The sequence below is a fragment of the Centruroides vittatus genome, unplaced genomic scaffold (genome assembly GCF_030686945.1).
Source record: "Centruroides vittatus isolate TY-2023 unplaced genomic scaffold, ASM3068694v2 contig_1057, whole genome shotgun sequence".
Lineage (NCBI taxonomy): Eukaryota > Metazoa > Arthropoda > Arachnida > Scorpiones > Buthidae > Centruroides > Centruroides vittatus.
Genome location: NW_027120684.1, coordinates 2,077,155 through 2,105,038, shown reverse-complemented (window position 1 = coordinate 2,105,038; position 27,884 = coordinate 2,077,155). Strand labels below are relative to the sequence as shown.

General features: G+C 28.3%; 1 protein-coding gene across 3 annotated transcripts in view; it reads left to right on the top strand.

Moving 5' to 3' along the window:
• LOC136972652 (lysine-specific histone demethylase 2-like) overlaps positions 1-26,840 on the top strand; it is a 54,788-nt gene extending 27,948 nt beyond the window's left edge. For all 3 annotated transcript variants that reach the window (XM_067267265.1, XM_067267254.1, XM_067267261.1), the window contains exons 7-21: positions 1,091-1,150; positions 2,322-2,442; positions 8,071-8,134; positions 10,065-10,238; positions 10,313-10,387; positions 12,981-13,115; positions 15,337-15,505; positions 24,275-24,333; positions 24,420-24,620; positions 24,794-24,868; positions 24,972-25,088; positions 25,180-25,317; positions 25,398-25,520; positions 25,602-25,757; positions 26,117-26,840. In XM_067267265.1, coding sequence (XP_067123366.1) covers positions 1,091-1,150; positions 2,322-2,442; positions 8,071-8,134; positions 10,065-10,238; positions 10,313-10,387; positions 12,981-13,115; positions 15,337-15,505; positions 24,275-24,333; positions 24,420-24,620; positions 24,794-24,868; positions 24,972-25,088; positions 25,180-25,317; positions 25,398-25,520; positions 25,602-25,757; positions 26,117-26,230 — 1,781 coding nt within the window. In that variant the 3' untranslated portion in view covers positions 26,231-26,840. The remainder of the gene's footprint in view (positions 1-1,090; positions 1,151-2,321; positions 2,443-8,070; positions 8,135-10,064; positions 10,239-10,312; positions 10,388-12,980; positions 13,116-15,336; positions 15,506-24,274; positions 24,334-24,419; positions 24,621-24,793; positions 24,869-24,971; positions 25,089-25,179; positions 25,318-25,397; positions 25,521-25,601; positions 25,758-26,116) is intronic.
• Positions 26,841-27,884: the final 1,044 nt, after the last annotated feature.

Below are 27,884 nucleotides of genomic sequence, written 5' to 3'. Positions count from 1 at the left end.
AATATTGAATGAAATTGAGCTCAAATTGTCCAAAAAATAGAGAATTGTCGACTCATATGCTATGCAGAAGCTTTTTATATTTATAAAGCGACATGTATAGGATATTCTATCAATTATAAGGATGTTAACTCTCTGTCAACAGCTTGGAGGTCCTTTTCTGCATACCCTCTACATAAATAACGCAAAGCCTTGCGACAGCTATGGAATGGAATATATACATTATTTGATTAAATAGATGGGAGTTCATTATTTAATATTTTGTATTTAATTAATTTTAATGTTTCTTGGTGTATTTATCGATTTAATTTTTATATGCGATCATTTTTTAATTTTTTAAAAAAATATTTTCAAATTTGTATGTTTATTTTATGATATGTTAACATTTGGATGATAAAAATTTGAATATGTATTTTGGAATATTTTTATCCAAACTATTGTTGTAGCATTCCATTATGTATTCTACTGGAAGAAAGTTGTTAAAAATGTCCGAAAACATTTTAGTTATTAAATATCTGCTGTTTATTCAAAATTATTTGAGTGTGTATTTAATTTTTCTTTTACATTTCATTTAATATTGTTATTTAAATAAATTTTTAATTTTGTTATAAATTTGTTATTGTGTAATTGATTACAATAATTTTTTGAAAAGTTATAGATATTTTTTCTTTAAAAAATATCTATAACTTTCTTTAAAAAATATCTTTTTTTTTCAATTTTCAGTTATTTTAAATAAATTTAAAATAATTAGTCAGTTACCATTTATGGGTATTCCATGTTAAGTTAGATTGTTTCATGTATAAATCTGAAGAAGCTGATTTGATAACATTGCTTGTAAGATTTAATGCTTAATATTCTTGTAAAATTTTATATTGAATTTAAATTAGGAAGCTACATAATATAAGACTATTGAAATAAAGCAAATTTCAATAAATCTACATAATATATCTTTGTTTTAATTTTGTATAAATTAAAAATGAGAATTTTCTTTTGTATAAAAGAAAATAATTGTAAATAGTAATTGAAAATGTGGTTATTCAGTTTCTTCTAATACAGAAAAGAATTAATTAAGTTTTTATTTCAATTTATTCAGAACAAATTTCAGACAGTTCAACTGAAAACCAGAACACAGATAATAAAGTTTTGAATAATGGTAAAAATTTTTGTATTATTATTACTATTATTATTAGCATTATCATTAAAAAGCAGATTTGTTTAATCCCATTGGCTAATTCTGGATAGAATAAATTACCACATAAGCAAATATCAAGAATTAGATTGCATTTTTATAATTTAGATATACAAGGGGGCACTCAATAAATTTTTTACATTTAAGTATACTTGAAAAAATAGCTGAAATTTAATGATACTATTCAAATTCAGAACGTTTTCTACCCTTATGTGAAACTTTTCATGCAACCAGGAGCATTGTGGTTACTAGACAGCTCTTGTGAAGATGACACTTCCCACCATTTTCTCAATTAGCTGCCATGAATGGAACCCACATGTAAACATTTCTTGATTTGATCCTTTACGATTTTAACATAAAGGATCAAACTAAGAAATGTTTGATTCTTTGTTAAAAAATTTCTTTCAAAGTTAAGTAACAAATTTTAAGGTTATTACATTTATTAGAATTTCTAGTTTTTCTATTTTACTTAAAATTTTAGTAACTATTGTATAATATTAATTTTTTTTATTAATAATAAAAATTCAGATATGGAGAAAAGAAAATTAATTTTTAATAAACAATTTCTTTAAATTCAGCTTGCAATTTGAAAGTTTTTATAATTTCAATGAATTTGAATGTTATGAAATATAAAAATTTAGACTGTTTCATTGTTTTTTATAACTGTTCATTTCTATTGTTAAAATAGAATGTTGAATTTGAAATATGATAATTTACAGATTTATTTAATCAATTTTTTTTCTTTTAAATAATCAATTTAGATTTATTTTCAAGTCTTTATGACTAATAAAAGCATTGCAATAACAAAACAATCAAACAAATATTACAATTTAATTAACTTTGATTTTTAATCAAATAATTATCAATAATTTAAGTTTATTTTAGATAAATGAAATTTTAATTAAATTAATATAAAGTTCTAATTTACATCACTAAGAGTTTAAACTAAAAGAAAATATTGGGATCTTTACATATATATATAATATCAAATCAAATTTTCTCTCTAATTTTGAAGTTAGGAATTTTAAATATTAGGTTTTAGTGTAGTCAGTTAATCATATTTAAAAAAAAATGATTTTATAATTATTTGATATTTATTTTTCTACTTTTCTTGAATAGCATATATTCATTTCAGTTTCAGATAGAAATCCATATCTTCAACCTTTCTACCAACCTGCTGAACAAGGAAAGGCAAGATGTTTTCGGCCTGATGTTATGGAATTAGATGAAGTAAAGGAGTTTCCTGAATATTCAAGGTAACTATATGATTTTTAAAATTTATAGATTAATTCTAAGGAAGGCCCACCAGTGGCCAAGTGATTCTGTTGCTAAACACTGGGAGTTTGGTCGTGGGTTTGTGCTGCTCTCAGACGAGCTGGCCATATGGAGTTTTCTGGGTTTTCTCCATATCTGTAACACCTGAATAGGGGCCAAGTTCCCCTTAAAAAGACCTACCAGAAGGCATTATTTCCCTTGCATAACACCTCTATCCAGAACTGGTAACGGGGGGGTGGTCACTCTGATACTAACTTCCCCAAGATACACCTTGGCGCACCACTAATCGTTAACTAACCTGTGCCGGGTGCTTGCCGAAGCCAGGAATAACCGGATGTGGCATGAAGAAGAAGAAATTCTAAGGAATATTTTTTGTATTGAACTTACTTAGAAAATATACATTTAATCTTCGGTAAAAAAAATATCAAATTAAATGAGCTCTATAGTTTCAAAAAATTTGCATTATGATACCTATTTTTATTTTAAATATTATTATAACATTCCTGGCTATTATACAATATTACATAGGAAAAGTATGATTGTCAGTCAAATTCTGACCCTCTGGTTATTTTGCATGTTTTGGTTTTTTGACATTCTTGTAGCCCAAAATGTAAAATGCAATCTTACAAATATGTAATAATTTTTACAAATAATTTGTAAAAATTATTTTTTAATAAAATTTCACAACAGATGTACTGTACCACACACATCTTTAACTTTGTAAGTTTTGAGTGCCAGGAAAGTGTTCTTGCCAGCTTTCTTTTAATATTTAACAATAAATTGTATATGTAAATAAAATACAGCAGAATTACATTGTTTATTGTTACTAAATGTGGATTACTTTAAACTTTAGGATTCATAGGAATTGTTAAATTTTTGTTAATAAAGTAACATATTTAATTATTAAAATATTAAATGTTGGTTTGAAATCAGTTGTGACTGGCACTGGTAACGGGGAGGGTGTCACTCTGATACTAACTTCCCCAAGGTACACCTTGGCGCACCACTAATCGTTAACTAACCTGTGCCGGGTGCTGTATTTAGATGTATTGCAGACTTATATATATATATGTTACGGCCAAAGCCGAAAATCAGCCAAAGTGGGAAGTGTCTGGCCAAATCAGGAAATGGCCAAAGTTGCTGTAAATTGACTGGCCAATGTCCGATCTTTTCTTGATTTTGGGATTTGGCTTGCCAGTTTGCAAAATGGCATGGGGCGATTGTCCAAAGTTGGAAGAAAAAATCATGAGCAGATTTTGGTGGATCTGTATAATTTCATACTTTATATTGATTATTAATTATAAATTATCAAATTCAATTATGTGTTAGGGCAGTCTATAAATTATATAAGGGCGATTTTGGCCATTCTAGACCTGCACCCACCCCTGTGTAAGAAACCGTAATATTTTCTTTGATCCCCCCTTCCCTATCTTACATAATATTTAGGCATGATTTTATAGAAAGATTTTAACAAAAAAAATTTTTCTATGAAACTAAAAACCTTAGGTCCAAAATATATAATTATTAATTAGTTAATTAATATGTACTATTATTTATAAAGCACTTTATGTGAACAAATTTAAAAATATAAAAATTTAATGAATTCGAATGAACAATTTATTTTAAGAACTTTTTTTTTAATTATTAACAATCTTTTTATTATTATTATCATTAATCAACGTCATAATATTCATTTTTATATTAATTTTAATTTTCATAAAAGGACGAAAAAAACTTTGACATATCGACTAGCTAGTGCACGTATAAACAGAAACATCATACAAAATAAAACAAGAGGGAATAGAGAGAAACCACTTTCTGTTGCCATATTTACATCTTGGCTAAGGCCAAGAAAATAAACTACATGCTGCTAAAATGTGCTAGGTGCACCTGGAGACTAAATCATAAAGCTTGTAAAATTCTACATAATTGGGCAATACAACCAATGCTACTTTATGCAACCTTTAGCTAGGGTCATGTAACTAGTAAAAATTCAGTAAAGTAAATTACTCTCTCTTCAAAGACAGTTTGCCATCAGTGCTGCAGAACTGTTTCAAAGTGCTAACTTGAAGAACTAATTTCAAAGTGCTGCAGAACTGTTTCTACTAATGCCTCTCTGATACTAGCAGAGCCTCTTCCTTTGAATGTATTGTAGAAAAGGTTCTAAATTACTACATCAGAACTACAAACATCAAGGCTCAGCAATGGTCTCTACTCCTATCTACAGCTGTTCATATGCTAACACATTGCAATTACCTTACTATCTCTGATCATCAGCCTATAAACAAGGTTGTTTGGTGTCATCTGCTTCCTCCATAGAAAACCATGCAGACATCTACACAAATGGATTAAAAAGCCCCCTTCATGTCAGTTCGAGTATCTGTATGTTCCTCTAAACTGACATATTTTGCCCAAAATGTGTTAGAATGTACAGATACCCCCACATACCTCCATCTATCAAGCTGATGAAGATGCTGTCTACCGTTCAGTGGGCCACTTCACTACCAAACAAAACTCTGTCTATCAACATTTACAGTGATTCTCAGTCTGTCCTAAAAGCTCTATTAAATCCCAATTGCAATAGCAATAAAATCACATATATCCAGCACCATATTAAAAGTCATGTAAATAAGATAACTTTTATATTTGTTCCTGGCCATACTGGCATACTAGGCAATGAAAAACAGCTGCAAAAGGTCCTTTGCAGCTGACTTAGCCTCAAAGTCAGCTGCAAAGGACACTGACTTGGACTACACTCACATCCCTCTCTGATGTAGCATCTGTAAAAATTATATTCATGACAATGCTAGGCAAAAATGGAATCAACAATGGTTGAGCAGTAAAACTGGTAGAATAACGAGACTTTATTTTCCTAGTGTTGAATGCAAGTTCTCATTGCCACTTAGAGATTTAACATTTGCTACTGCTCAACTACTCACTGAGCATGATAATTTTAGAAGCTACCTGGCGATGTATAACCGGGCAGAAACTGCCTCTTGCTTTTGCTCTACAGAAAACCTAGACATCGTCGATCATACGAACTATCATCGTCCAATTTACAATCAAGATAGATGTATTCTGAAATTAGAAATCTTTATGCATAGTTTCAGATGGCCATGTCAACTCAATAAGCTTATTCAGAAGCCACTGTTTGATGCTTTTTAAATTTATGTTCAAAAATATAGAAGAAAAGATTATTTATAATTTCTAATTTTACATTTTAGTTTTCACTAAAAGCCAAATACTAATTTTATGTTTACTTTGTATCATGTATTTTGGTTTATGTATTCTTAGTATTATATACCATAGGAGTAGTGCACTTATTCTAATAAAAAACAAGAGAGAGAAACCACCACATGGCCTTTCTCCCATGATAAAAAAAATGTATAGAACGTAAATTTGCTAGCGTTATTATTCTATCACGTCACACGAGACAACGGGCGTTCTTAATAGAAACCACCAAATTGAAGACAAAGTCAAAACTCTACCACTTAACAAGATCAAAAAATAAAAATAAGAATATTACGTAAGACAAGATCTACTACCCCCTATCCCTGAGTCAAAAATTGTAATTAATCCTTGACCCCCACCCACCCCAAAATAACCTTATGTAATTTATGGACGGCCCCTTATGCTTATTAATCTTAGTAAATTATCAATCTCTACCATCACTTATTACGAAAAGACAAACTTTTATGACATTTCGAATTACACACTGTTTATATTTTCACATTTGCGGTGATTTGTGGCGCACTTAGTAGTGCAGTTGCAGTGAGTGTAGCCTTGGCCGCCTGTCAGTGATTGGGGAGATGCGACAGTTCATAGTTTTTTTCCGTGCACATGGATTCCAGTGTGAGCAGTTTCTTGTGCAGAATGAAAAACTCACTTCTGGAATACAGTTGTGTGAGGCTCCAGAAGTGAACTGGAATCATATTAATAAATAAATTTTGTTTTTTTTTTCTTGGGAAAAAAAAGGAGAAAGAGGGAAAATTTTTTAATTTGTAAAACCGATAAGAGAAGAAAAATAAAAAATTTATGTCTATAAAAGAGCATGTTTAAAAGTAATTCTTAGAAAAGTGAACTTCTCGAAATAAAACAATAGAATGACGTAAGTCCCATGATTGACCATCTTCAATTGGGATCGAATGGATATGTGATGTTGACTCATCTTGCAATCTGGGTTCCGATCTCATTACACTAGGTAACAAGTGATGATCAATTAGAAAGCAGAGGTGAGGTGGATCAATCAATCAAAATGATTGAGCTGGGATCCAAAAAAGTTTATAAAAATGACCAATTCAAGGACACAGAGAGCTTCTCCACTGGATTTTCATACTCTCTGGCATCCTTCGTAGTTAAAATATTTTCTGTTTCTCTGACGTTTAAATGACGCATATCTCTCAACAAAAACTATTACATGACTGTGCCCTGGGGCCATCCAGTTGTCCAACTGACTAACTGTCCAACTGTCCCATCACATCATCCCATTCTTGGACAGAAGATATTGTTTTTGTAAGCATAATTTATACAATAAATCAGGAAAATTGTTTTGTGACTGGAGAGAGCTGTTTCTGTCATCAACATTTCCATGTGTGCTTCAGAATTGCTCAGATATCTTGCTATTACACGCAATTCGGCAATCTCGCAGTTGTTTGAGAACACCATCACACCGGAAGCAAAAGATGTGCTGCCTACTGGACAGTCTTGCATCAGCACATCGAATTTTGGCCCGGGATTACCTGCCCCTTCGTGAAATGGCTGGCCAAAGTAGCATATACACTGGTCATTTCAAGTACACTGGACCTTGACCACACCTCTTGGTCAAAGTGCAAAATGGCCAGACAATTTGAGAACTGGGCGAACTTCGGGCTTTGGCTGTAACACATATTTACATATAGAAATAAAAGAAATGCTAACAATGTAAAAGATGATGAGAATAAGCAGAAATTTATGAAACTTGACACACTACTGTTCAGCAGTTTAACTGACATATGGAAGGATACTTTTTGTGTTTTGATCATTGTGATCAAGGCATAAAGAAAATTCTCTCATATGTACAGTACATACATACATAGTCAAACTTCTGTATAACAAATTTTCTCTGAGAAAAATAGAGAATTTGTTATATAGATTTATATTACAAATTTTCAAAAAGTTTTTAAATGGAAAATGCCCTGGTAGTGAATATAAAAATAGATTTATTTTCAATATCCACAGAAAACTTATTGAAAAGAGAAATTTGCTACATAAGACTTTACAATATGGAAGTCTGACTGTGTCTTTAGAAATGAAAAAATTTGTTTTTATGATATTTACCATATATTTATTTAACTTCAAGATTATTTTATGATAAATACATTGCAAAATAGCATTATAATAATTGTTATGGTCTTTTATTCTTTTGAGTTAGTTGAGAATATATTGGAATTTTATGATAAATAATTGAAATGTTCAGATCAGTATGCAGACATTTGTCTTATAAATTATTTTTCAGGCATGAATTAAGTTCATATAGTAAGGCTTAGTTACTGATTTAAAATGTATAATTTTGAGAATTTTGAATATTTATTTAAAATGATTAATGTTATTTTGATTTTACTTTTCTCTAGAGAACAAATTATGTATTTAGGTATTAGGAATTTGATAATTGCATTATGGAATCTCAATCCACAGGTAATTTGATTTTATTTTAAAGCATTTATCTATATAAATATTTTATCATTTTAAATATTAAAATTATAAGTTTTGGTTTTGTTGAATATTGGTAGTTCATTATAAAAATATTAATGAATTTTAGCAATAAACTTTTATTAATAAGTTATTTTTATTGTAATAAAAAATAAATGATTACTATGTACTGTACTTTACGCTTATAATCATTTTATTTAAAGCTATTTGTTTTTTGTGTAAAAAATAAAATAATTAGCAAACTTTATAAATAAAGGTTTAAAATATTTTTATTGATTTCGATGAAACATTCCCAGAAAAAAAATTGATAAATTATTTTAATATTTAAAAAAATAAAAATTTAAGTTCTTTCAAATAAAATAAAGATGAGAATATTAATAAATATTTTAGTATTAAAACATTTTTAAACATATTAAATAAACATGTTGCCAGTTTTCAAATTTTAGAGTTTGCTGAACAAAGGAATGATATCCAGTTTTATCTGAACATTGCAACAAATGTAACAATGTGATGACTTCTACTCGAATTAAAACACTGTCTAAACTTGCTGTCGAGTGATTCTAGAAAGTAGGCCAAATAACCAGTTTTTAATCACCATCTAAACTGAGGCAAACAAGAAATCTCTTTGCAACAAAATTTTTCTGAACCACAATCTCTACTATCTCTAAACTGTCATCAGCATCTAAATGTTGTCTCTGCAATTGGCCAAATAGATAGGTCACCTTTTTTTTATGGAATACTAATATTTGAAATCTTATTTAATTGAACTATTTACATATTTTAAACTATTAATTAAAACTCAAAAACTGATTTTATTGTGGAATCCCAAAATGTTATTGATGGAACCCTAAGGTTTGAGGAATACAAGTTGGGAACTACTGGCATAGAGAGATCTTCTTTGGATATTGCACAGAAGCTCTCTCTCTGCATCTCAAATGATCATGTAGATATAATTTGAGATGAGGGAATATCTACAAGTTCTGGTCACAAGCTACAAGTTCTGGTGAGTACAGCAGTTGTGACATAACAACAATTTCTTTTTCAATTAAAAAATGTTGTGTCACATATACTGGTCAAAATAATTAGAGGAGCAAGAGATGTTTCATAGAAAATCACTTAAAATGAATGATTCTGATTGTATGTTGTAACAGATATATATGTTGTTGTTATATAAGATACAGTAAAATATACAGTAGTTATATGAAAAATATGCATTTGAGCCAAATTGTTGTCATATATATTTGGCTTACACATTTTTGCTAAGGTCACATATAAGATTTGAATTTATTACTGGTCAAAACACCTGTAAATGTTTTGATTGGTAATAAATCATCTAGTCATGACAGTAAAGGAGTTCTTTGCTGAGAAACAAATTGATAAAAACTTTCTAATGCTGTTACTATGCTCAGCAGGTCTTACATTCTGTATTTTTGGCTCAATTCCTCAGATATATATATTTTTGTTCATTTATAATTATTATAGTAATTTATCTATTATATAACTGAAGTAAAAAATGTCAGCAATTTAAACTACTGTGTTGTGAACAAATAATGATTAAAATGATTGATGTTTATATTTAATGCACCGGTTAAGAATAATGAAGATAACTGATAATGATTGCATGTTGTCATCCATTTCTTATGGCTGACAATGCAAAAAAGGTTAAAAATATCTATTCATAGTAATACAAAAAAATATCATCAAAATCTGATTACAATAAGAAAAGTATTTTAAGTGTATCTTAACTTATATGCTTTGGACTTACTAATTCTGATGATATTAAATATACAGTACACTAGATTCTTACTATTATACATTTAAGTCAACGTTTGATTACAATATTTCTTTTATTTTCTATTAAGTAAAATAATTGTAAATCTAAAATATTTGACTTTTATGCATATTTGCAAAATAGGAATGGTTAACAATGAAAAAAGTTACAGAGCACCTTATATGTCGAGGATTAGCACGAATTCGCTGTTTATATGAAGCAGAAAGAATATTGAAATACTTTACTAAAAGAGGAATTGTAAATTTTGGAATAGTCATTCCACCAGTAGATTATAAATATTTCTCAATTCCACCTGAGGTAAAATAAATTGAAATTTTCAGTGTGAAGCTATTATAATATTTTAAATTTTGAATTCTATTCTGTATTTTTAGGAAAATGTCATAGTAATTGGAGCTGGAATTTCAGGAATAGGAGCAGCTCGGCATATTTGTAATCTAGGAATTCAGGTTTGTATTTGAAATTGTGTTTAATGATTAATGTAGGAAATACATATTATGTTTTAAATATTTAAGTAATATATCAGAAAATTATGTAATTCATCATATAATGCAAAATAAATTTTTGATAAACACATCTTGTGCAATACTATCTTTAATTTGTTTTTGTAAAGTTCTAGAGAAAATGCAACTCATTAGAAAATGAGATGAATTTTCCTAGAACAAAATTGTAAATGTAATCTTTGACCAAAAGTTTTCTTATCTGTAAATTATAAAACAGATCTTACAATAAAATAAGAAAAAGTAAAATATAAAGTTAAAATAAAACAAATTTATCATACATTTCATTTCTTTACAAGAAAAATTCTTTTTTTGTTTATATCTTTCCAAAAGGGATGATTGATCATTAGAATAACACATACAAAATTCAGAAAACAGAATATTTTCCAATTAATTGGAAGATTTATTTCTATAATTTCATATTTACTAAAACATGCTCTGTAAAACAGATTTCCTGATATTACAATGAGTTAATAATTCTAGTAATAATTTACTAGATTATCAGATACTTTTTATTTATAATACATCTGTATTTTAAAACCTTTGTTTAACTCCAATAAGTCCTTTTTGTAGAAAACAGACTAACATTTTCAATTTGCTCTCTTCAGATCTTCAGGTCTGGATTTTCTTATAAGAGTATGAATCCAAAATGAACTTAATTATGTGTTCCAATTGCATATTTGTGGAATGTCTAACAAAATTTCAAAATAAAAAAATCATCCTAGAGTGCATTCTTTTTGTAGAATATTGAAAATTTAAAAAAACTTCAATTATACAACATAAATGGAGCATGCACACAAATCAGTTCTTACATTTGTAAGAAATTTTGTTAAATGGACACTATTGAAAAAATGTCTGCCAAGCATATGAAATACTTTTTCCTCTCTAGAGTTTATAGGTTTCTCATTTGCTTTTGCCTTAAAAATTTCCAGTGCTTCCCAGCTCTGATGTCACAACAGTGTTGTACTCATCCGATGAGGGTGGTGTTCAGAGATCTGCATGCACATCTTCAGATGTGTAACAAGACAGTGCAGTGGTGTATTTTTTGTTGTTAATATCTTAGGCATGCTCTTTAATCTTCTTTTTTATGAAGCAGATGGTGGAACCAATGTATTGTAGGTTACGTTGGAATCTTAGGTCTATTACCAGGATACTATATACTCTTGGTAGACGTAGCTGATCAGTGGTGTCTTTACTATTTCATAGTAGGCTGTAGATCGGGCCTAGCCAACCCGTGGCCCGTCACATTAAATTGTGTGGCCTGCTAAGCAATATTATATATCAAAACTTTTGTTTCCTGTTATGTATATACCAAAAGAATTAAATAAATGAAAATTTGCATGTGTCATTGTTATAATGCGCAAGTGTGAGTACGAACTCTTGGTATAACAATAAAATCTTATTCATTTTGTATTTGTTTTACTTTTTTAAAAGCATGTTTGCCTAAATTGTGGCTCACCGTAATGTTACACGTGATCAAAGTGACCTGTGAAACAATTTGGGTTGGCCAGGCCTGCTGTAGATAGTTAGGTTGTGTAAGTATGTAAGTTTCACATTTTTTCTGGGCTATTTCCTTATATAACTTATTCATTAAATGGTTATATTTCACTACAATATGATTGGTGTTGTTGCTGCAGTTTTCATCCATGCTAGAGGTTTCATTTACTATAGTGTTGGATATTTGATTATTACTGTTGATATGGGTGTGCACTAAATTACAAAAAATGTTCCCCCTATAACCGTGTTTGATTGCTATGGATTTTTAGTATTTTAGTTTTTTTAGGTGTCTGTGTAATTGGTGTAGTGTGTGAACACTCATTTTATAAATGATCTAAAGCTGTGATTTTGTATGCATAGGATAATGTGAATTTGCCAGTATGAATATTGGTAGGTAGCTGGGCTTGTGATAAACATTAGTATGAACTCTACCATCTTTAAGCACCAAAAATATATCTAAAAGTGGGCATGTGTGTTGCTGCACTAGTCCAATTTTAGATACGAGTCATAAGGGTTGTCATTCATGTGCCTAACAAACTCAGTCATGTCAGGCCTATTCTTTCATATAATCAAAATGTCATTCACATATCGTTTATACAAGTAACACTGAGGGAGGAACTGAGATAATATTTTTCTTCCAATATACAGATAACTATTTTACAGGTCTCCTGAAAGGGGGATGCCCATTGGAACCCATGTTGTAAGTAAGTAGCATTATTGAAGTGAAAGAAGGAAGAATAACATAGCATATGGGCCAGATTTAAAGTGTATTGGTGATGTTTGGGTTTTTTGATTTTGCTCAATAGCCAATCCCTGGGAAAACCTATTTTTATTGGAATACATAATTTGATATATTGAATTTTAATAGAAAATTTTTTATTCATGTAAAAAATAGTAAAAAAATAGTCATAAAATATTTTATGATGATGATACATAATAATAATTATTTTAATTCATTTATAATCAAGATATTTTGTAAAAATGGATTATGAGTTTTGAAAAAGAAAAGTATAGTATGACAAAACAATTTTTTTTTTTTTTACAGGTTCAGGTTTTGGAAGGAAGAGATAGAATTGGTGGAAGAATATGGGATGATAAATCACTTGGTGTAATTGTAGGAAAAGGAGCACACATAGTGACAGGTGTTGTTAATAATCCTTTAACTGTAATTGCTGAGCAGGTATGAAAAGTTTCTGTTGCTTAAGATTTTAATTCTTTTTGTTTAAATAATTTAGTGCTTCAATAAAATAAATTCACATACAGCCAAACTTCAGTTTTCAAACATAATTTTTTCCAAAAAGTTGTTCTAAACCTGAAACAAATTTTCCTGTAAGAAACAATATAAAATGTATTAATCTGTTCCTGACCCCAAAAATAAATCATTTTTTTTTTAGTTGTACTTTTTACATAAAATAGCCTACAAATGCAATGTAATATTATGTATAATATCGTACTCTAATACACATAATAAATTTCTGTTATTTAATTTGACTTAAACACTTTTAAACATGGATTCTTGCTTGCCATTTATATTATGTGAATGTATTTAAAAAATATATATATATCTTTCCAGACTATACATACAAATGAGTCCAAATCCTTCTGTCCTTTCACATGCTTTGTACAGGCAATAACAAATCTACAGCAAAACAGACCTTTTATTTGAGACTACATGTCTGCTGTCAAATGTAAATAAGTTAAAAAGTCCTCTAGCGGTGGCTAACACAATTATAAAATTAATAATTACGTTAAAAATAGAGGATTATAGTCTGGAAAGAAATATATATTTTTTCTAAATGTGAATTTCTCCTGGCAAATTTTTAAAGTCAATTAATGTAGTTTTTATTAATTAATTTGATTTAAATTTGACTGTGGCATGTATCAAAAAACAGAAATAGTATCTTCCTTCATGCACATTGAAATCTAATTTAAATAACAATGTGTTGTGGCATCTAATGATGAGAGTCAATCTCAGCACCACTAACTTTTGAATCAGTAGTCCTGTTGTTAATTTGTTGGGCCATTGATTTTAATGTAGGAAGTATAGACAGTTGACCATCTGTTGCCAGCTCTTGCCAAGTAGCTTGATTGGCAACAGAGTTATCGTACAGCAGTTGGTGCAATTATGAGTTTGAAATTCTGTTCATGAACTGATTTGTTTGAAAACTGAGGGTTGACTATATGTATTTACTTCAATTGGAAATATATTACATTTATGGTATCATAAGAATGAGAAAATATAAAACTTAATATTATTATGACTGTTTAACTGATAATTTCTAAATTCAAGAAATGAAAACCAAATATTTATTAATGATAACATTTTAATAAAATTTTGATGATTCTTCTCTTAAATATATAAACTATATACAATAATAAAAATGAATATTATAACACGTGATCATAAAGGATGGACTATAGATCAGCGGCATATAGTCTTTCGGAAGGCAAAACAACAATGTCTTTGATGCCAAACAAAGGAACGTTTGTTGGTTCCTAAGCTTTCCCCCCCAGTCTGATTTACTGTTCACCTGAAAACAGCAACTGAACTGCCACTTATATTTCAATTTTTCAAAGCTTTCAAAATGGTCTTTCATGCACAATTGAATAAAACTATGGTATTTCAGATTATCATCTGAAATACCATAGTTTTATTCAATTGTGTTCCTTGGTCTTTTTGGGTTCCTTTCAATTGAAACAATTGTGTTCCAATTGTTTTCCTTGGTCTTTCTGTGCCAATCTACCAAACTATTAGTTATATTGAAATGGCTAATGTAACTTCTGAATGGATGACAGCCATATCTCTTAACAATTTGACAACAGGACATTTCTTCATTTGTGTTGTTAGAATAGTATCAAGTTTTGATTTTCCTATAGAATCTAAAATTCTACTGTTTGTGTATTTTTCTTCTTTCTTTTTCTGTTGAAAAACGTACATAATTTTTATTTTTTTACCTTGATTCCAATGCATTCAAAAAGATAGTATTTCTTACATCTCATTTAGAAAATGCTAGATGTTGATTGAAACAGTCCTATCAGAAAGAACAAATTTTGGTCAAATCAGAGAGATTATGTATTCAACCTTTATAATTGATGAAACTTAACAGAACTGTTTCATAGTAATTAAATGTAATATTTTAAGGAATTTTATAAAAATCATTTAATTAGTTTTTAGTTAGTAATTGATGAACATGTCTTTAAAATAATATTTAATTAAGGAAAATAATTGTAAATACAATCAAATCTAATTATTTCAAATTTTTGGATAAAGTAAATTCAATATTGAAATCTCTTTTGAAATTTGTATTTAAACATTTAAAAAATATAGTTTATTTTTGAAGCACTATTCTTATGTATGTTAGAAAAGTTTTATTAAATATGCTTTTAATTTTTTATTCTAGGTTGGTGTCAAGATGAGATTTATTAATCACGAAAAATGTGATTTATATGATGACAATGGCGCTCCTACATCTGTTGCTATTGATCAAAGAGTCGAATTTCACTTTAATGCTATGTTAGATGCAGTTGCACAATGGCGAAAAGGACAGATACATGATATAAATTTATATGGTAATTATTTAATTTTCTTAATAAGCTTTTACTGTTAGTGAAATTACTTTATTATGTTCTAAGAAAAATTATATGAAATAAGCATTTTATTAGAATATAATTATTAATTTAAAAAATCAAATTTAGTTGCTTAAACAAATATTTAAACAACTGTAGACTTTAAGGCAAATTTAAAAACAACTATTATTATGTGGATAAGGGATACTGTAATTCTATCTTTCTTTTTCTCTGTAATCCTTACAAGAATTTCAATACATCACTTCTAACATCCAAAGGTTTTCAATGTTTTGTTCCCTCTTCAGTAACTGAAAAGGGAGCAAAATTATATATCATTCTGAAATTCATTTGCAACAATAAATTAAATGGTTGGTAGGTAAATTGAATGAGCTTTTGTTAATGGACAATGAACACATTGCAATTTTGCTGATTTAGATTTTGTATCACTATATCTGTTGATTTATTTACAACCTTGTTTCTGCTCATTACGTGATTTTTTATTTAAGAATATAGAAGTGTCCACCCAATACCATAATTAGATTCTAGAACTCGCACAGCTGCTATGTTACACATCCTTTTTCCGTTATAATAATAACACTTTCCTACAACAAAGTTGTGTATCAATGGGTAGCTCCCTGTCAGGTGACCTATGCGAACTTGCAATATGTGCTCTAGAAAAGATCTTACTTGAATTTCTACCAAACATCAGACTGTACACCAGACATTGATGACATTCTAATAGTTTGGAAAAGAAAGCCAGGTATACAGAAACTTCTAGAATAGTTTAACATCAATCCATACAGACTAACATTAAAATTGGATCAACACAATAATTCATCAGCACATTTTTAGACTTAAATATTGGTTTCAAAGAAGGATGCATTACCACTAGCATTTACTAAAAACTGGAGTATCTTCCATTCTTTATGCCAGCATATTCCAATCATTGCCAAAGAATGGGTCATTGGAATGACAGCAATGATTTATACAAAATAGCAGCCTTTAAGGCATTAGCAAGACGGGTATTTATGCATTGCACTAATATGTTAGACACGAATAAAGAATTCAATCACATTTGAAAAAGTGGTAATTTCTCATGGGTATTTTAAAAAACCGGTGCATAGTTTGGTGCAAAATTACATACACAAAACAAAATTGCATTTACAGCTTAATAGTGCTATACAAACACAATATATAGTGGTTAACTTTGATATGAGACTTAGATCAATCTATGAAGAAATTGAGAAGGATGTAGATGCAAAGATTACCTATGAACGTAATAGCACAGTATACCAAATATTATGCAATGGGAAAGATCAAATAAATCTAAATCGGGCCCCTGGAGTATACTGTATCCCAATTACAGACAGAGGATTTGGTTGCAAACTAGTATACATCAGTGCTACAGATAGATCCACCAATAAAAGAAGCAAAGAGCATTGATACAACATTGAGAAGAATAATCTGATTACATCTTTAACCTTGCCAAGGAACCGGGGGTGATAGCCAAATTTGATGAAGCACAATTAATTAAATTGAACTTCAACAAAGAACATATGAGAACTCTGGAAATTCTAGAAATTTTGAAAGCAACATTAAAAAAAAAACTGTATTAATCATAAAGATTGCAAGTCAGTATCAGCAGCCTGGCAGTCATGTTATGATCACTCATGCCCAAGGAGGAGATAAAATAATGACTCAATGTTAATTTTATAAAAACTAGTTATTTTATTGTTAATTTATTAATATATGAATGTAAAGTAATGGTTTTTAAAAAATTTTCATGTTTTTAGAAAAATTAATTTGAATTTGTTATTCAACATTCCAAAAAAGAATTTTAATTAAGAATGTAAGTGAACCTGATGTAGGCCTATTAATCAGACTAAAAACGTTTTTTTCTCTCTATATATTTTTCTGTAAAAAGAAAAGTTTCTTGTTTAATTTATTTCAACATATTCCAGTTTTAGTGTTTGTTTTGTTTGTACACTTTAATTAGAGTTTGCTGCAATGACTTTATCTTTTATCTTGTAGTGGTTTACAGAGTGCAAACTTTTTATGTGCATAATAAAGCACAGATGCACAACAGTCAATCAATATGCTTTAACTTGGTATGTACCCTTTCTGTGACTTTAATCATTGATTCATCAGAAGACTAGGCTTAGTGTGTGGTGGACTGTTGGTGTTGTCCATTACAAGGTTCTAACTGCAGGCCAAAAATTATGGTTGAAATCTACTCAGAACAACTTGAACATGTTGAGCAGGATATATTACTTCAGAAACAGCAGGAATAGTTGATTGAAAGTCTATTGACCTCATACTGCAAAGCTCACTTCTGAGAAGATTTGTGCTTTAGGATGAAATATACTTCCTCATCTTCCATATTCTCCTGACATTACTCCAAGCAGTTATTATTTTTTATTAGTACTAGATAATCACATGCAAAAAAGACTGCATTTTAAACTAGACAACAATTTAATAGTGTGAAGATATAACAGTAGCTATGCAACTTGAGTTAAGAATTTTGGCAGTAAACTTTTTCAACAAGAGAATAAAAATGGTTATGCTCTGATGTATATATATGAAGACTCAATTTCAGAAATAATTATGTTGAAAAATAGGTAAATACATGTGTAAACTTTCAATGATAAAGGAATATTTAAGATGTTTCATTTGTGTTCTTTGTGGTTTATCAGAACTTACTTTCCAAATGATTCTTGTAGTAATAGTATTAATAGGCTAAAAAATTTACCTATATGTTGTCAATTTGATAGCTCTGATGTACAAGATTAATTATATATACAGTAAGACCCCGCTTAACGCAGGGGATGCATTTCCAAAATGACAAAGCGCTAAACAAAACAGTGTTAAACAAGGTCATTTTAACATAGAGTAAATGGGGATAGGGGAACACACAACCAAAAATAAACAAATTTTTACTTTAATTTTAAGTTATCTTTATATAAATTGCTTAATAATATATGTTAAATAACACATAAACATATGCACACAGAAATGTAAAGTTAATTTTTTGTGATGAAGGTCCTGACTTTTCTGAAATTCTTGTTCTTTTGCAATAAAGTTGTGAAGTTTCATTTGTTGCTTTTTTCTTTCCTTAAGCAAATGTCATTAGCAGAAGATTGCATCCAAAAGGCCTCGTTTTGCATTTGCACTCCTTTTAAAATCTGGATCATTCGCTACAATTTGATCAATGATTTCAGTTATCGTTACCGTACTTTTACTAAGGAAATCTGTAGAAAAATTTTTTGGGTGTTTCGTTATCAGAATCTCTATTTTCCAGTTCTACACGAATTCCTTGAATTCTGCCAGTGCTCAAAGGTCAGCATTGGTAAGGCTCTCACCAGAAACCTCCTGTAACTCCTCTATATTCTGCATGTCTACATCTCCTAGTCCTGATGTATTGATTAGATTGAGTTTGGTCAACCTAACGATACAGCGATAGGCTCTTCTCATTGAGAATTTTTGGATACCTTCAGTCATAACGTCTTCCACACGCTGTTTGTGCATTTATCAGTTAATTCTTGCCAAGCGAAGCTGATATTACCTATGGCAGTGTTTCTCAAACTTTTTGGACCGCGATTCCCCTTCTGCACTTAAAAATTTCAAAGGACCCCCGAAGAATAAATATGTGTCGAAAAACATCCCGGAGGGAGGGGGTTAGGCTCGTATTTAAATATTTATATTATTATTATTATTTATATGTGCAATTTATTTAAGTAAAAATTATTTTATATATTTTTTATTTCTATTATTTCTAAACATGAATCCATAGTAAATTTATAAAATATTTGAAAAAAATTGATCTGGCATCAACTTTTCAGCGACCCCCCCAAATATTTTTCACAACCCCCACTTTGAGAATCACTGACCTATGGCATCCATGATGTTATATTTTTTCCAAAATTGCACCAAACAAACATAGATTTAAAGAAAGTACATCTTTTCCCACCTTTTTCCGATTGGTTTGTGTTCACAAATAATCGTATTATATACGAATCAATGAAATGCCATGATAATTTAAATTAGCGTAAATTTTGAGCTTTTTCTTTTATGCTTCAAGCAGACTGCATTATATCAAATCAGCGTTAAGCAGGATCTTACTGTGTTATAAGTACATTTTATATAAATATGCATAAATGTAGAGATCTAACTGTTTTTTTATTGCAGCTTATTAGACTTAATAAAAAAATAATAACAATAAATCATGAAATTCTGAAAATCTTTATTATTAAAACTGTTGATGTTTCTAGACTAAATAAATAATAATAAATAAACTCTGTTCTTAGATTTAAAATTTAATTTAACTTATTATTTTAGCTTCTTGTTCTGTTTTAATTTCAGTTTCAAAATTCAAAGCTTAGAGTATCACTTTTTTATTGACTTATCATATAGGAAACATTGGAGACTACAGAATAAATTTAGACTTTATTGATATTAGTTACAAGAAAATGCATTTCGGGCGTCATACCCCTCATTAGTTTAGTACCTGTATTTTTTAAAGGCTCTTTAGTTGTACTATTCTTAAAACAACTAGATTTTTACCAAACATATATGGTAATATACTTTAAAAAATATCACATTTAAAAAAATAAATTGTCTTTTATCCTTCTCATCCATTTTTGATTTACTTCTTTACAGATCTTTTCATTGAAGCATGAGGAGGAAAAATAATGTTTTTCTTCCTGATTCAATGCACAAGAGGGATAAAAGATGATCCAATGTATGATAAGTCCGTAAAAAAAGTGATACTCTAAGCTTTGAATTTTGAATCTAAGTTTACGAGTAACTTTTTATGTGCATAATAAAGCACAGATGCACAACAGTCAATCAATATGCTTTAACTTGGTATGTACCCTTTCTGTGACTTTAATCATTGATTCATCAGAAGACTAGGCTTAGTGTGTGGTGGACTGTTGGTGTTGTCCGGTTATGGGCCGAAAGGAATCAAAAATGGTTATAAAAAGGGCCCCAAATTTATACAAGATCCTGAGAAATGATAAGGATAGCATAAAGGCAGAGGAGAAAGCAGGAGTGTGTAGTATTCCCTAAGAGAACTTGCAACTTGATGTTAAAAAACATTATGTTGGCATATTAATATAAATATAGGCATGAACTTTCGATGATAAAAGTTTCATTGGAAATTTTAATGGTTCCATTTTCATTCTCATCTAATAATAATAGAAAATTTTGAGAAGAAAAAAAACTCTAGATAATTTTTTCTAGATTATTATGTGTATTAAGTTTTTATTTTGAAGTAATGAATTGAATAATTCACTAAAATACAAAATAAGTTATCTTTCAAAAATATGTTTGCATATTTTCCTTCTGTAGTATATAATGTTAAAACAGTAAATGAAATATATTATTTATACTGCTTTATGAAATTAAACAAATCATAAAACAATAATTGTTTTTGCTTAACTTTGTAGCAATTTCAAATTTTTCTTAATTTGTTGATATTTCATATACTGTTAAAATGAAAGTTTCTATGGAATTTTTATTCCATAGAAACTTTTATATATTGTTTATATATCAGAAAGAACTCAGCAAAACAATAAACATATACAAAACACCTAAAAGATCCGTATAGATATAAGATGGCGGTTTTCCGAGCTTTAATAAGAAGGGCATACGCATATTGTGACAGAGTCCAAGACAGAAATAAGGAAGTCAATAGGATAATTAAGATGGCCCAGACCCTGGGTTACCAAATAAGTACAATTATAGGAGTAGTTAAAAACTATGAAGCCAACATCAAAAAAAGCTCATTTAAGAGTGAGGCATTTAAGAGTTGAAAATGAATTATTGTTTTTTTCATATGTAACATATATGCATATTCCCATCTTTTAGAGTACAAATGGTACGTATGATAACAAGCACCAGAGTCATGAAATTTACCTACATTGAAAGTATGACTAGTGTTATGAAAGAGGTTATGGGCCGAAAGGAATCAAAAATGGTTATAAAAAGGGCCCCAAATTTATACAAGATCCTGAGAAACGATAAGGATAGCATAAAGGCAGAAGAGAAAGCAGGAGTGTGTAGTATTCCCTAAGAGAACTTGCAACTTGATGTTAAAAAACATTATGTTGGCATCACCACCAGGAGCTTGGGGCTAAGGCTCAAGGAACATAGGTATAATATCAGAAAGGAGTCTAATGCACCAGTTTTGTCACAAATGGCGCAGGCACAGGGCTCTGTGGTGAAGTGGAACAAGGCAACTGTTATCAAACCCTTGTCTTCCCCAACATTGGCAATGACCATGAAGAAGATTCAAATTTATAAAAGTAAGCTAGAAGAAGGCTGTTTGAATGCTAGGGATGCTGAAAGTCTCCCTTCGTCATGGAAATTCATGATTAAAAAATTTGCTAAGAATCATAACCAGTGATAATTAGTACTTTTGTTAGAGGTTTTATGTTAATTTCATCTCTGTATTTTTATCTTAATTTTATTTATACATATTTGTATTCCATTGGTTATTTAAATTTTTAATTTAAATTTTGTATTCCATTTATGGAATGTATTAGTTCAGATCTCGTTTTCTACCTGAAGATGGCCTGTAAATTAGGCTGAAGACATTAGTTTTGAATTAAATATTTCTCTCGGCAACTAAAAGGTGTTCTGTATGTGTTTATTCTTTATATAAACTTTTAATATATTCTGTTTAAAAGCTTATGCTACTGTATATTAGAAAACAATATAATCTTTGAATTTCAAATTAAAATTTTGAAATAAGATTTGAATATTTCTCTGCCAAAAATCTGTTTATATTTAAATATGAGCTTAATTAACTGTTATATTTATTGTATTAACTGATCAAAATAAATATTCACTTACTGTGTATATAAAAAATATATAAAACTTCTAAATGTTTATTTTTGTTTTCTCAATTTCTTTAAAAATTATGTTAAAACACATTCAATTGAAATTCTGTTTATTTTATGGATTTATGCTTCTTTAACACAAAACAAATGTTTGTTGAAAAAAATGCATTTTTTTATTATTCTTGTCAAATCAATTTAATTCATTACAATTGAATAATTAAATTAAAAAATGAATTAAATATAATTAAATATCACTTACTATTTAAAGAAATAATAGAAAATTTATTACATGACTAAAAATTTTTAAAAAACACATTAAGTATTGATCTTGAAAAGAAAATCTGAATTTAAAAGTAATGGAATTTAATAAAATGATTTGAAGACTTGCATATTTAGAAATTTTTATATATTATTAATTTTTTTGTAATATGAACTTTAACCATAATAATTTAATCTGACAGTTTGTCATATTTAAATCTATAGACTTTTGGTAGCTAAACAGTCAAATCTAGTCTTTAAAAAGGAATATTAAATAAACTTCTGAAGTTATTTTGATTGTTTAATATAAACTTAAAAGTTTGAAGAAAATGAATTATTGTTTTTTTCATATGTAACATATATGCATATTCCCATCTTTTAGAGTACAAATGGTACATATGATAACAAGTAGCAGAAGGGGCATTTGAGGATACTGTTGCTCAGGGCACCATTTGATGTAAGATAGATCCTGTGTACTTCTACTAATGATGTAACGAATATTCGGATACTACCCGGTATTCAGCCTATTTGGCCGAATACCAAATACCTAAAAACAGGAGTAAGAAATAACAAAAACACAGTAAATTAATCATTTTGGTAACTTTTTATTAATGCTGAACATTAAATTATCATTATTAAGGTTAGTAAGAAATAGCATCTAACTCTAGTATTAAATTATTTCATAATTAAATAATGTTATAGCCTTTATCTAGCCCAATATCTTATGGCATTGATGGCGTGTAGGTTAGAATGTATCAGACATTAATGTTATTGTTTAGTTAATTATGTTATATTCGTATTTGCGTATATTTTAATATTTTTTACGATATTTTAAAATGATTTACGAAAAGTTTTATTGAAACTTATCATATTTAATGAAAGAATTATTTATCTATTTCTAGAAGATGAGTAACTAATATATAATTTATTTTATATATAAAGCAAAGAATGAGCATTTCTCATTATATACAAAAGATAACATTTGAAATCATGTTAATTTTAAAAATATTGACAAAAACAATAGCAATAAAATATCACAAAACTTCACAAATAGAAACCCCCCAATAATATATTTGAACTGTTCTACAACTGAAGAGAAACTAGACCATATGTCCCCACTAAAGTATATCCTTAAGGTACTATCCAGTCTACAAATACGTAGTAAAAACAAAATTTTAGTGCTTAATTAAAGAGTTAAAAAGATCGATTGCAAATAAAATAACTTATAAGTTATAACTTACATCTAAATACCAACAACTGCCGAATCATATCGTGCTATTTACGGCTATTACATAAATTATAAAACAATTTGGCCCTAGAAGTAGACATTAGACTCCATATCATATTAACTTTAATAATCATAATTTAATTAATTAATTTAAATAATTTAGACCTACTGGAAGAAAAAATCATAGTGACAGCGGGCCAATAGAGAGTAGGGTGCACGATCCTTGCCATAATACGATTTGCGCACCAATTTTTGTACTGCGTTAATCAAGCCGAATATTCAGTATTCAGTCTGAGTCGAATATACTATTCGTTACATCACTAATATCTACATCTATTTTGGGCCCAAAACTATGTACATTTTAAGTATTTCTACTAGCTTATAAATAAATAAGTAATTATACAATTTAATAATGTTTTAATGAATTTGTTTATATATTTTTAGATAAACTATTAGAAATGCACAACACTTTTCTGGAAGAAACTGCTTTAAAATTTACTGATGTAAGTAGTGTTTATGAATAATATCTTTATAAATAATTTCTTATTTTAATTTTTAATATATTTAAATATTTTTAAAATCTATTTAGAAAGAAGAAAATTTATTGCAATTTCATATTAGTAATTTAGAATATGCATGTGGAAGCAATCTTCATTTTGTATCTGCTCTTCATTGGGATCAAAATGATGTTTATCCTCAGTTTGCTGGAGATCACACTATTCTTCAGTGTGGCTACATGACATTATTAGAAAGATTAATTAATGGGTTAAATATATCTTTCAAAAAAACAGTGAGTAATATAATCAAATTTATTTACAGTTTTGGAACTTTAAAAACGGAATCATACGAGTTAATTTTAATTATTGATTTATTCTTAATAAAAAACATTTAAATTATAATTTTGTTTTTATGAATGATAATGTCTTAGTAAATAAATGTAAGAAATTTAATATAATTTTGCAGATTAAAAAAATTGATTATTCTGAAGATAATGTTAAAATTACCACTGAAGAAGGAGAGCAATTCACTGCTTCTAAAGTGAGCATAAATGTTTATCATCATCAGACATTCAATTAATATTTACTTTCAAAATAAATTAAAATCGTATATTAATTATGAAACTTTTTTAAAACAAAAACAGGTTTTAGTTACTATTCCTTTAGCAGTATTGCAAAAAGAACAAATTGAATTTGTTCCGCCTCTTCCACAAAAAAAGACTTGGGCCTTAAGGAATTTAGGTGCTGGATTAATTGAAAAGGTGATATATTATTTGAAATTATATTATTAAATAAAAAATTCAAATTACATTTAAATTAATATGCTTAAACTAGTTTGTAAAAATGTTTCAGATTGTTCTTCAATTTCCAGTGAGATTTTGGGATAAAAAAATCCAAGATGCCGATTTTTTTGGTCATATCCCAACTTCTGCTGAAAAACGTGGTCTTTTTTCAGTATTTTATGATCTTTCACCTCAAAATAAAACTCTGGTAGAAATTCAAATAATAATTTATTTTTATATAACTTTATCATATTTTCAATGGAATTAATTTGTTCAATAATTTCTTAGGATGGAAACTGTCATGTTTTGATGTCATATGTTAGTGGTGATATGGTGTCATATATATCAGGTAAAAGTGACTCTGAAATTATGGAAATGTGTATGGAAATATTAAGATCAGTATTTAATGAGGTAATCTAATTTTAAATTATTGAAAATAGTCATATGTATAAATATAATTATATATACTACAGTTATTTTTATGTTTTAAAGGAAAGTGTCCCTGATCCAACAGCATGGTTTGTGACAAATTGGAGAAATGATCCATATTCACATATGGCTTATAGTTATATATGCACTGGTGGAAGTGGAGATGCTTATGACTTCTTAGCTGAAGAGTTAGATGATAAATTATATTTTGCTGGTGAAGTAAGTTTTAAAGAAATTATTTATAATGCAGGGCATGTCCCAAAAGTAAGATACAATCTTTTATAACACTTTAATTTAATTTTTTAATGTAATTTGTTATTAGTTACTTGAAACTACACAGTATTAAAATGTTTTTAATATTAAAATTAAGTCATAAATATATATATGGATTTTGAAGGTTATTTTGCATAAAAATATTTTCCTTGTGTGTGTGTGTATTATGTAACTAATATTATAGAAGAAAAAATATTTTATTTTTAATTGTTTTTTTAAAGTTAATTCTTTAAATATAAATTTTGAAAGTAAATGATTATGCAAGTAATAAAATTATATCTTTAACATTTTTTTATTTCCTTCAGGCTACAAACAGACAATTTCCACAAACTGCAACAGGTGCTTACTTAAGCGGGCTGAGAGAAGCGGATAAAATAATCCAACATATTTACGAGAAAAGTATTCGGATGAAGTCGTGATCCGCAGACATTAAATATCTGTAATTTATATACAGTCAGGTTTACTGTGATAATGTTGACAGTATGAATGGGTATAAACATTTTTCTGTGTGTTACCGTTAGATGTCTTTTAGAATAGAGATATCTAAAATAATGATTCTCATTCCAAATATTAATTCCCACAATATAGGTTATTTATGTATTATAATAATTTTCAAATAGTAATGAAGTGTTTCCATCCAGTACATATATATATGTATGTTTATAATGTATTGGATGAAATATTTCTGTATTGATAAAAAAAAATCTGTATCATTTTATGTAAATAATTATCTTCCATGTAGCAAAGTAATTTCTAATCAATGTCCATAAATTTTGCAATAATAAAGTGATAAAATTCTGGAAAATATTAAATCAAGATTTATATAAAATCTTGTACTTAAATTGTATTATTTTCCTTTTTATTATTTGCAGAAAAGTGATTGGCATGAATCTGTTGTAAGAAAGTGTATATTTCTATAAATTGTATTTTTCATATATTTTGTAATTCTTTTAGTATTGTATTTAAGAATGATTTATGAATGTCTTTTTCTAAAAAATTAATTTTATAGTACCAGTAAATTTCAAGGTAGATCACTGTTGAAGAAATTACTTTTGAAAGACAAAATTAAAAAAAAAAAATTTGAATGTGTGTGTTAATTTTTGAGAAAAATAATTCCAAAAAAGAAAACATTAATTTCTTTGTTAACATTATTTTTGTGATAAATACATTTAAAAAGAACTCAATAATTAGTTTTCTTTACAAACAATGTATAAAATTAAGATTAATTTTATATTATGTGTTTATGGAGTTATAATTATTCAAGTTTTAGAGAGATAGTCAATTCTATATCTCATGAAAATCTTTCTTTAATTTAAACTTAATTCTGTTACTATAATGTCAATTATTCATAAATGATCTTTCACCTCTTCATTTCGATTGTCCAATTTTTTAAATTAGATTTTTAAATCTAATAAAATTGTGTATAAATTATACAATATATTGTTTTAAATAAGGTTACGTTATTTTTTTAATCGCTATACTTCAAAAATGTAGTTATACGAATTGTTTCTAAACAGTTCTTGTTCTGCATTAAACTTTGATAATAAAAATGAGTAAAATTCGAATTATGTATTAGTAAATTGAATTTCTTTATTTTACATTTTTATATTAGAAAATAATTTGTTTTTTTTTTTATGTGGACAAGTTATTCATTAGGTGCAGCCTAATGTATGTGTAAGAGGAAGTTGTGAGCTACAGTTTGAACAACTGCCAGTGAGGGGTAGATGAACTACATTAATATTTATGGCGGCATTAATTTTAACTCATTATTTATTTTTCAAAAATGAAATAAAATTCATTCAAGACGCCCCAATATTAATTTGGAGTGTACAAAATATTTTTTAATCATCTGATTTATTTAAATTATCATAAGTGTACACTACGATAATAATTTATTAGTTTATCTAACGCCCCACTTTACAAAAAAAAAATAATAATAATAATAATAATAAAGTGGCAAAAATTGAACGAAGCGTAACGAAATAGAAAACAACAAAGGATCCGTTCATCCGATAATTACACATTACATTAACCAACCAACCCGACAAAAATTACGCGTCGCGTATCGAATGC